Here is an 11,703-nt window from a genome sequence, read left to right on the forward strand (position 1 = left end):
CTTGCATAGATTCAAAGTCTGATTCAAGTGATAGAGGCGGCCATATGGCGTGAATAAGGCTGACAAACCAATCACCCCTAGCCTACCTAGATACGTCCTGCAGGCTGCAGGTGGTAAGCCAATCTATCGTCCCAACCACAAGTAGGACAAACACACACACAACAATGAATGAGGCAAAGCGAAAATAAAACACGAGCACGTGATTGAACCGATCATCGGCGTACGAAGTAGACAATCCTTGAGCTTTTCTTCTCCAATCACATTGGATGGATCAATCCTTCATCATTTGCTCAATGGACCAATGAATATCCATACACGTTCCCCATTTCAGTCGATTTTGCCGTATTGGGATATTTAGACATGGTAAATCGTATTAAAACCGTATTAAATCCATAAAAGACGGAGATTTTACTTCTCACACTAATCAGAATTCGGAAAAGCGGCATCACGAGGAGCTGCAGCATTGATATGGATATCATTTGCCCCCACCACTCCTACCTGATTTGACGGTTTTTCTTTTACTCAAAGCATGACTTCTCTTACAAATCATCACTTATATATCTTCAGCTTCCGCTTGCTGCTCTCTTCTCATATTCTCACCGTCATGTATGGAAATTGTCCTTTTTCTTAGCCATCTACACTCTTCTACGGCTTCAAATCAAGATCACTCATCCAAACCTACCCCACGATACTGTGGTTTCTATGCTTGCGACGGAAAAAAGACGGGAGATCCGAAGAGGCTGAGAAAGTTGTCTTACCGCTAGCAATATGGTCAAGAGAAAGAATCCAGGTCCAGCGAAACTGCCTGTGGCCCAACTTACAATTCTGGGTAAGTTTCCAATTTGTCTTGTTATGTTTACATATGTCCAGCAGATCTTCAAATCGTTGATAGTCTCTTCGTTGTTGTAATGATGAAAATCATGGTTCATCTCGGGAAGCCGGTTGATGCAAATGCAATATACCCCGCCATACAATGTAACATTGTCACCCAGAAGCTTCTCTCTATACGAAGATCATGCATATCGTTTACCTAGTTACATCCTTCTTGAGAAGAATCAATTGAATATCTCTCTCTGTATGGTCACTGCTTCCCCCTTTGCGAATGTGATTGGAATAGATGTTGAGGATGTGATGAAGATTTTGATTCGACGATGATTCTTCAGACCAAGCTCAGTTCAGATGTATCATTCCGTCCACACAACTACCACCATTGCGTAGACCGTTCAGTCGATAGTTCAATTGGCGATTTTCGATTCAATCTCCATTCATAGGTCCAATCATCATACTAATTTGATTAGCAATATGTAGATTCGCAGAACCAGTCGCCTTGACTTCAGTCTTTCCATACCTAGTGAGTTTCGAGGAAATCCACCAAAAAATCATGTGACTAACCTCATGACCAGCCGGAAATGATTGAAAGTTTTGGAGTTGAACAAAAGGATGTCGCAAAATGGGCAGGTATAGCATCTGCTGTTTTCTCGTTAGCTCAGTGCATGACAGCTATCATGTGGGGAAGAGCCTCCGATACATTTGGTCGTAAACCTACAATCTTAGTAGGATTAACGTGTACAATGGTGTTAAATATCATATGGGGCATGTCAGTAACTTTACCTATGGCCATCATTGCTAGAGCACTTCAGGGAGCTTTTAATGGAAATGGTTTGTTCTTCTGTTTTAAATTGGATTTCACATAAGCTAATAACTATAGTTGGAATTATCCGAACAATGGTAGCAGAGATGGTTCCTGAAAAGGAGTTGCAACCGAGAGCCTTTTCCATCATGCCATTAGTGTGGAGTCTTGGTTCTATCTTCGGTCCATCTTTCGGAGGATTTTTTGCTCGACCAGCACAGAACTTTCCAGGACTTTTCGGAAATAATAGATTTTTCCTCAATTTCCCATTTGCATTACCAAATATCATCGCCAGTTTTCTTTTCATGATTGGAATCACGACTGGATTTTTCTTCCTCAGGGTATGTTCAAATGATTAATTTCTCGCATTCCCGCTAACAAATGCCAGGAAACTCTAGAATCCAAACGTAATAAAAAAGACTGGGGATTAGAAGTAGGGAAGAAATTAGTTGCCTCTTCTAAAGTACTTTGTTGTAACCCTCGACCAAGGCACCACACTCCTGGGCATCCAGCCTATGATGGATCATCAGCATCACTTCTTAGACCTACATCTTCTGGGTCAGATACCGCTGAATCTTTTGGTGATAACTTTGAATCTTCCAAATCAAAAGCTCCAGTCACTCGCCCAAGCCTTCGAGAAGTATTCACACGTCAATCAGTTATCAATCTCATTGCCTATACATTTCTCGCTCTTCATTCCGTCTCTTATGATCAAATCCTTTCAGTTTTCATGCATCATCCTCGTCAAATTCACGATCCATCAAATACCCAACTCCCATTCCGATTCTCGGGTGGTTTCGGTCTTCATTCCGGCAGAATCGGTACAATTTTTACCCTCTACGGTGTCGTGGGTGGCTTTATCCAATTCGTTATTTTCCCACCCGCAGCTCGTAAATTCGGTGTATTGAATTGCTTCAAAGTTTGCGCTGTAACATTCCCAATCATTTGTTTCGTTACTCCATATACAGCACTCATCGAGTCATCGACTTGGCAACAAATCATTATTTTCGCCATCTTGATAGTTAAATCTTTTGCCGTCATCTTCGCTTTTCCTTGTTGTGTTATCCTCCTCACAAATTCGGCCGTTAGTCTTCGTATCTTAGGTACACTGAACGGCTTCGCAGTATCCATCTCGGCAGTCGGAAGAGCAATTGGACCAGCCATGTCGGGAGCTGCTTTTACTTGGGGTTTGAAAGAGGGGTATATCATCACTCCTTATTTCTTGCTCGGAACCATCGCAGCGATTGGTGCAATTCCCATTTGGTACCTAGAAGAAATGGAAGGGTTTAGCAAAAGTGGTACAAGCGACGACGAAAGCGAGGAAGAATTACTTCTCCCGCCTGATGATGAGGAAACCGCAATTCTAGGAGGTGATGAAAGAATTCGAAGGGATCCCAATGAAGAAGCACTAGATGTTGTAGATGGTGCACCACTTTCTAAATCTATAAGTAAGCGGAGACAATCGAGCGTCAGTAAAATTGATAGATTGGAGGAAAATATGAGTAGTCCGATTGGAATGATAGGGGGAAGCGTGGGACCTGGAGGAGGAAGAAGATTGAGTAATGGACTTGCGGTTAGTAATTTGGGACAGGGAACAGGAGGAACGAGTTTTACTTGAGAGGAAGAGATGGATTTTGGGGAATAGAGAATGGACGACGGAGAATACTCACGATGTGGAGATCTGGGTCCACGGGGAATTGGTTTCGGTGAAGGGTTTGGGTGCGGAAACCAAAATGGAAATGGAAATGAATGATAAGAAATGTACATGACGTTCATGGGAAATGGATTCAGAGAGTAAACTATGATATGATAATGAATGGGATGGAAAAGGCAGGTGATAGGAAGGTAGGGTAAAAAATAGGGTATCTCATTTATAAAATCTCCACTTGTATTTCTATTCACAGTGATGAGTTTTGGACAATCAATTGATCAATCAATCTATAGAAAGGATGTTGTATGATTGGTCATGGCATGTCCGCTAAGTCGAATTCGCCAGCCTACTATAAATGAATCCGATGTATTTCCTATGAAAGTGCACAGCTACTAGCGCTGGTATTAGACATCACTTGATTATTGTTCTGGAAGAAAAACTTTTATATAATTGTGTTTCCGAGCTTCCTCGTCTAGATAAATCAGTACATACTCGTAAAGAGAAAACTCATCGCGTATCCGCCACTGTACTGTTTCGTTAGACAGTGGTGGAGATTTGTTTTGGAGGGAAACAGCTTCTAGTTTCCATGGATGAACTTTGAGAATTGCTTGTTGGTGGTGTGTATTGGTTCGTGGTGGTAGCCTCGGACTAGGAAATGGGAATCTGAATGTGTGGATTTTCATCTGAGTTGTAGGTAGGTTAATTAGTATTTATGATAAATACTAGAAATCATACTTTTTTATGTGTTGATATCTGAAATATTATAATTGACGTTTCTTTTTTAAAATTACTAATAATTTTGATATTTGTGGTTTGAATAGTTTTCTGAAAAATCTAGTTTTATCTTGTAATTCTATATCTTGTAATATATGATTATTCTATGATTAAAATTTGAAATTTAAAATATGATTTGAAATATGATTTTAATTTTATTAATTCATTTAATAAAGATTTTTTCTTAAAAAATTAAATTGATTTAAGTGATTCATTTTATTTAGTGTGACAAACCTAACAAATGTTTAAAGATCAACCTTAAAATTAAAAGCTATAGAATTAAAAAGAGTGTGCTATAGAGCTATATATTCGATTAGCTTAAAGCTTAGTGTTATATTAATCTGATTGAATGTAATTATGTATATATTGTAATATTATCCTTTTTTTTTGAAAAATTTACTTCAAACTTGTTTTAAATGAATGATTTAAATATAAAATATGATTAATAAAACTCTTTTTTATTATTATTATTATTAATTTCTTTTTCGATTTTTTATAAGATATCTTGAGAAGTCAAATATATTATTATCAAATAGAAAGTGTTAATAAAAGCTTGTATCTCTTTCAAATAATCTTTAAAATATTAATTATTGATTATTTTACTTAAATCTTTATTATTATTATTATTGTAAAAGTTAGTAGAAATGAATGTAATAATTAAAACAGGTTTTTTTTATTTTAAATGTTTTAATATAGATTAAATAGGCAGATTTGTATTGAATAAAAAGTATTTTTATATCGGATATATTTATTTTCTTTATATAATTAACTTCTTTTGATAGAGGAGAATTTGGGTATTTTGGTATAAAGTGGGAATGGGATACAATTGGTTTTATTTAAAGAGATATTAAAGGTATTAAAAACATTAAGATTATTAATATTTATTAAATTATAGTTTTGAAAATGAAATGAATTCTATAATAAATATAAGACTTTAGGTTTATTAAAATAGAATGATATAGAGAATTCATTTATCATATATATAACTAATTATTATATAATTTAAATAAAGTTGAAATATAAGTAAGGTAATAAAAACTATTAAGAAAAATGATTTCTAAAAGTAATATTGAATTTATTACAAAAGATTAGGATTTTATTCGAATTAGATTAGTTTTAGCCTTTTGCTTTATAAAGAGTCCTTTCAAATTTTATAATATAAATATATAGAGAATTGGTTTTTTGTTTAAAATTGAATAACTTATCTTTAGCTTTCTATACTTTATTCAGATTATTGTAAATGTGTGTAAATTGATTTAGGATTGTTATATGATTTAAAGGAACATTTTGATTAAAAGAGAAAAGTTGAGATAATATTATAATTTGTATATAAGATTTAAAATTAAAATAAATAAAATAAAATTGAGTAATAGAATTACTAATTACAATATTGTTTATTTATAATTTTATTTAAATTAAGGGTAATTATATATCAAATTTCTAAAAGTTATTATTAAACTTTTCAGAATTAGAAAAAGAGAATTTCGATTAAAAAGATATTTAAATAATAAGAACATACTTAAGAATTAAAAAGTATAAAAACGAGATTTCATTTTATTAATGAATCGCTTTATCATAAAGTTTTATAATTGTAAGGTTTATTGAATTATAATTTATAACTAAAAAATTAAGGATAAGAAAAGAAATAATATTTTCAAATAGTATTAAAAAGATCTGTATATAAACAAAAGAATAAAAGTAATATATCTAAATAAAAGTAAATGGAGTATATATAAAGACTTTATTTATAAGTATATACTAATATTATTTCATTTTTTATTTGAAAAAGTTTTTAATAATATGATAAATCTAATAAACATTTAAAGATTAATCTTAAAATTAAAAGCTATAGAATTAAAAAGAATATACTATAAAGCTATATATGTGATTGGCTTGAAGCTTAATGTTGTACTAGCCCGATCGGACGTGATCACGTATATACCGTGACATCTAGAATATTATAATCTTTAATTTCAAAATTAAAATAATAAAAAAGAATTTAGAATACAAATATTATTTTTTAAAAATACATTTAGGATAAAAATGTATTTAGAATAAAATGCCAAAAGTATTAATTTAAAAAAAGAAATATTAATTTTAACATTTTAGATATTAATACATAAAAAGTACATTTCTAGTATTTATCGTAGTATCTATCGGTAGTAAAGAGTATTTTATTCTCTCTTACGGTTGACTATCTTATTGTTATATAATGATTATTATATAGTATAGCTAAGTAGGTATGTAGGTATATGTTCATATTTGAATGATGAATTAAGATGAGAGATGAGCTCTTGGACTTGTTCATGTAAAGGGTTGAGAACACGCGAGAATGAATTATATTTAATGCTCGCGTGATTATATGAAGTAATTGATTATTTCATATTGTTTATTATATAGTATACTTAAGTAAGGAGGTATTAATATCTGGACGGTACTTGGAAACGAGAGATATGATTTTCAGCTATTTAGTTTATATAAATGATTAATAATAAGAGTCATACAAGAATGAATTATATTTAATGCTCGTCTATAATTAGGTAGTTGGTTATTTGGTGATGTTTGTTATACAGTACAGCTAAGTACTCAAGTGGGGATGAATTTATGATGGCACCGTGTTAAGAGGGGGATATACGGTTTTTGGTATTTTATATGAAGGGTTGAGGATATCCGAGACTGAACCGTATGCAACGCTCGCTTATAGTCGACTGGCTGATTATTATATTTGTATTTGGATGGTGTAGAATGTATTAAGGGGGGAGATACGGTCTCCATATTTGTAAGAACACACGAGACTGAACAAGGTGTTCTTGTTTCCATTTCTATCTTCAGAAGGCACTGGCTTGGAATATCTTTTCTTTTTGTTATCATAGTATCATCATTGGTAGTAAAATATCTCAGTGATATTTCTCTCCAATAGTTCTGGAAAATACTTCTTCCCAACCCATCTTACCAACACATCATACCATTGAAAAAACAGCAAACACAAACGCAAAATCAATCCAACCATTTTTCAACATGAGTTGCTGTGAAGTAGAAACACCAACATTCCAAAAGTTCCATGTCCGTCGACAAGTTCCAGACATGCGCATCAAACTATTCGGACACACAGAATTCCAAGTCCACACGAGCATTCTGAAGCAACATTCAGAATTTTTCTTCAAATTCCTTGATTCGCCCGAAAAGATTCAATCGGAAAATTCAGAATGGAAGTATGACTGGGTTAGTGAGGTCGAAGATGATGGAGAATGGCATCTTGTTGCTAAACAAAATGTGGTAAGTACTCCACTTGTCTATCATCTAATGAGAAAAAATCTAACAGATCCCAGCAACCAGATCTCATCGATAATTTCCTCAGTGATGGAGATGCACATGCCCAGACCCTAGCATTCTGTTTCATGATCAATGCAATGTACAGAACTACATGTGCAATTCAACCCAAAGCACTAGAAGCCATCGTCAAAATGGCAGACTACTATCTCTGTCTCCCGATCGTCTCCTACCACATCTCCGCCTGCATGTGGACCAATAGCGATCTCCTCGCCCGCCGCATCAGCGAAGAGCCCGAACACTTCATCGAGCTCGCCTACACCCTCCGCAACGAAACTCTCTTCCGCGAATGCGCCATTCACATCGCCGGACACATGAAGTTCCAACAACCGGAGCCCCACGGTCTTATTCTCTACAATGGGACACTTCCCGGAGTCTCAAATCCGAAGATCCTGGAAGTACTAAAAATCATGCGTGATCGTGTTACTGCCCAACTTCTCCAAACACAGATGAACGTTTTGATGTCTTGTGCGGGAGATCCGGATTATCTCAAGATTTTGAGTACGCCCATTCCGAGAAATATCACAATTCCGGCGTATTATCGCGGATTAGCCCGGGATCATAGGTTGCAGGGTTTGATTGAACGTTTACTGGAGAATCATTTGGTGTTTAATGTTAATTCTCTGTTTGAGGCGGGGAGATTGGGCTCCATAGGAACGGATCATTTTTATTGTGCAACATTAGATGATGAGGAGTTGCCTGTAAGTTGCTGTTCGTACAGGTCTTTTCCCCCCCTACGTTGATAACCTCAAAATAGGGGGTTGATTGGAGAATCTGTATTTCCAATACAGGTTTCTTGAATCTTATCATGGCATGGTAGAATTGTTGTATATACTAACTTTAATTTCTTGTGGTACGTAAGCGAAACCGACGACTCTGAAGTATCCTCGCCGAGCCCATCAAAAAAGCGACGATTTGAATAAGAATGAACACAGATTGGTAGATGATCAGGGGCTTGCATGAGGATCATTCGGAGGGCACATTATCATATAATCTTGAGTATCGGAGACACTAGTGATGGAGACAATCAGTAAGTACTGAGTGGGAGCGCTAGTAGGGCGGATGAAGAATATTACTAGAATACATAAAACCTGCACAATCTTGAAGAACTCTCTTCTGTCTCCTCAAAATTAGCATTGTATCTTACATCCAACATTTCAACATCTCGATAATTATGCGATACACTTAGAAAAACAATAAAACCCCTGAATATGTAACATGTAACCTATTCATAGCTTATTTCAGCCTCACTGAGCTATTTCGCCTCTTAGATCAATAGGTGTTGAAGCAAACTAGCGAACCCCTACTTAGAGGAGTAATAATAAGTCAACTACCCCACTTTCCGACCACCCCCTGTTTCCGACCACCTAAAAAATTCATATTATCTACACTTAAAACTTTAATAACTCAATAACTATTGAACTTCAATGAAATCGCCTGTAGAATCACTTTCTATAGCACTAGAGCTATCATCTACCTCATCTTCACGATCTCCAGCTTCAATTTGTGTACGCCTTATAGCTCTAATCCCTGCGAACTTCGAATTTGGAGATACCACAACCTTTCGCCTTTTTCTAGGTAATGCTTCATCTAATTGATATTCTAGCTTTCTAATCTTATTCTCTGCCTCTAAGAGTTCATAATCCTTAGCATCGAATCCTTTTATAATCTTGCGAAATAGTAATCTTCGTGTTGGCAAATCGATCTCCTTCTCTTGAATCATTATATCTCTATATTTTCTGATATCGGCTCCTTTTTGAGGGGTTTTCCATAGAATAAACGATGAATATATATTCCATTGAAGAATAGGATCATCATCAGATTCAGGATTAAGTGATAAAACCTCTCTATTGCTATTTTCAAGCAAAAGTCGACTCATAAGAGGTTTAGCCATATTTTTGGGCCAAAGACCACTAGCTTGCCACCCAGACTTGATATTTTGAATAGTTAAACCTTCTATTCTAGCCTTCTGATAGCAAGAAAGGAAATTGCGCTTTCCAATTGGTGAGGAATCGGATAATAGACTTAATTTATTAAGTTCGATTCGATATGCACTTTTTAGGGGTGAGAACACAGATAAATCGAGTGGTTGTAGTACGTGTGACGTATGTGGTGGGAGAAGTAAGAGATATATGTTGTTATTAAAGCATTCTAACATAAATGCTGTAGTTTCATGGCTTCAGTGTCCGTCCAAAATGAGGAGTCTTGAATTTTCCGGCTGAATAGGGGTAGTTTGAGGGATATAGATCTTTTTCAGCCATTCTAAAGCTGTAGCATCTGTAGTCCATCCATTTTCTGTAGCGGTAAAGTTGCAACCCTTGAATAGAGTCAAATCTGTTGGAAACCATTGTTGCTGAACTGATTTTCCCTTATATATTACAAGGGGAGTAATGCTTTTTCCATTGGCTGAAATGCATTCTATAAAAGAGGTCCAAATTCGAGATCCAGGTTGCTTTTTTTGAATAAATCTTCGATCAGTGCTTCCTACTACTAGTCCATTAAGACCCTGACCCTCCATTATACCTGCTTCATCCATATTCCATCTGTTGGCCGGCTTAATAGCCTTGATTTCAGGGATTGCGAGGTTCCGGAACCACTTCTTAATAATATCAGATGTAGCACCTGAAACTCGTGCAGAATCGATTTGATGTTGCTTCTTAGTTCCAATATTAGGATGCCTTCGAAAAAAGCTATGTATCCATTTCTTTCCAAGTGAGGGATCCTCCCCTCGTACAATAAGGAGGTGCTCTGCCATCTCTCTGATTTGACGATGTGTAGGGCTAGTACCAAGAGCTTCCTGTACTAATATCCATTCTGCTAGTCGATTCTCCTGAATTGGAGATAACTTTTGAAGTATTTGGGCGCCTTTTTGATGCGAAACTCCACCATATATTCGATCGTGAAGTGTGGTACGTGGAACACCATAATCCAAGCTAGCTCTTCGTATGCTTGCTCCATTTGTAATTGCTCTAAGAGCCTCTGCGATATCTTCTTCGGTATATCTATTCTTCATATCACAATTATAATAATATCAAAATTTCAAATCAATTGATTAAAGCATTGTTGAGTTATTCAAAGTATAAATTTTATAATTACTCAAAGCGGTGTGGTTTTTGAGGTGGTCGAAAAGAGGGGGTGGTCGGAAAGTGGGGTAGTTGACTTAACAACAGAAGTTGAAGATAAATCCACACTTGAAGAAGTAACTCCTTTGTCCTGTAGCTCAAGCTACCGCTATGGTATCTGAATTCATGAAAATCGAAAAAGGGGCTCAAACAGGTTGATCAATCAGTGCAATTCCGAAAAATAATCAGAGAGCGGTTACTAGAAAGCTTCATGGTTCTACTTGGAAGTATTTGACTGAAGATATACCAAGCATATTTTGTGAGCCTTGGTAACTGGCATGTTTCTGGAAGAATTGAAGATGTCGTAGAGATCTAGCAATAGAGAACATAACGGATAGTTGCAGTGAACAAAAATTTGTGTGATTCAGAAGCCGTCTTCTCTTCATATTATAACCTTGTAATTCGTACATATGAGTTCGATGGTAGATAAATTAGTCTAGGATAAGAAACTTCCCTGTATGCTCGAGTGTTTAGGAAAGGTTTGGGCTTTTATCCCATGTACTAGGTAGAATACCTGCAGAGCAAGGAAAAAATTCGATAGATTGTCTGGAGAGCAGAATACCTGCAATTTGCCCGGGAGGTGAGAAAGGTTTTGCGCAGCCTATGGAGCAGAAAAGAACTTAGATTAGGAAACGTAGCAAAAAAGACTTCTCACGAATCTTTCAAGACTAAGATACGTTAATCGTGCGTATAAAATTGTCATATTTGACTGCCTAGATATTATTTAACTGATAAAGATACTATGCCTTCGATTTATGTGTTTGTTGGAGATTCCCTAGCTAAAGGCATCTTGCGCGGCGATGAGGTGTAGATGTCCATCATAGCCCTGCTCAAATAAATGCTTACGGCCATCAAATTTTAACTCCTTTCCCATCATCAAGTCTGTGAAATTGGCTTGTTTCTCAATAAAAACGCAAAAACCAATGTTGATAAGTTTCTGTGTTTTTGAGTGCCAAGAAGCACATCCTACTGAAGTCCAAACATGGGATTCCAAGATCGGGCAATGACAGCCGAGCCTAAGTTGTAGTCCTATGCGTCGCTGAATTGTCGATAGATTCCAAGAGCTCAATAGCATTCAAACTGCCAATTTTGAGTTTGTGACTTATGCGGGGTAACTTTTACGATGATCGTCCCTATTTCCGGTCATTGGCTTGACGCCGATGTCGTCTTTGAATTCAGTCTCTTTTGTCATTGAT

General features: G+C 35.9%; 4 protein-coding genes across 4 annotated transcripts; 2 read left to right on the forward strand and 2 right to left on the reverse strand.

Moving 5' to 3' along the window:
• Nucleotides 1-768: 768 nt before the first annotated feature.
• EAF01_002928 (uncharacterized protein) lies at nt 769-3,248 on the forward strand (the record flags this gene model as incomplete). Its single annotated transcript, XM_038911182.1, has 5 exons — nt 769-829; nt 1,299-1,351; nt 1,404-1,659; nt 1,709-1,971; nt 2,019-3,248. The coding sequence occupies 5 exons, from the start codon at nt 769-771 to the stop codon at nt 3,246-3,248; spliced, it is 1,863 nt and encodes a 620-aa protein (XP_038774104.1).
• A 3,825-nt stretch (nt 3,249-7,073) lies between these two features.
• On the forward strand, nt 7,074-8,205 carry EAF01_002929 (uncharacterized protein; the record flags this gene model as incomplete). Its single annotated transcript, XM_038911183.1, has 3 exons — nt 7,074-7,331; nt 7,385-8,086; nt 8,143-8,205. The coding sequence occupies 3 exons, from the start codon at nt 7,074-7,076 to the stop codon at nt 8,203-8,205; spliced, it is 1,023 nt and encodes a 340-aa protein (XP_038774105.1).
• Nucleotides 8,206-8,799: 594 nt separating this feature from the next.
• Nucleotides 8,800-9,543, reverse strand: EAF01_002930 (uncharacterized protein; the record flags this gene model as incomplete). The annotated part of the gene is made up of 1 exon (XM_038911184.1): nt 8,800-9,543. The coding sequence occupies one exon, from the start codon at nt 9,541-9,543 to the stop codon at nt 8,800-8,802; it is 744 nt and encodes a 247-aa protein (XP_038774106.1).
• A 21-nt stretch (nt 9,544-9,564) lies between these two features.
• EAF01_002931 (uncharacterized protein) lies at nt 9,565-10,398 on the reverse strand (the record flags this gene model as incomplete). The annotated part of the gene is made up of 1 exon (XM_038911185.1): nt 9,565-10,398. The coding sequence occupies one exon, from the start codon at nt 10,396-10,398 to the stop codon at nt 9,565-9,567; it is 834 nt and encodes a 277-aa protein (XP_038774107.1).
• Nucleotides 10,399-11,703: the final 1,305 nt, after the last annotated feature.

This window comes from Botrytis porri (assembly GCF_014898465.1).
Source record: "Botrytis porri strain MUCL 3234 chromosome Unknown BPOR_003, whole genome shotgun sequence".
NCBI classification, from domain to species: domain Eukaryota; kingdom Fungi; phylum Ascomycota; class Leotiomycetes; order Helotiales; family Sclerotiniaceae; genus Botrytis; species Botrytis porri.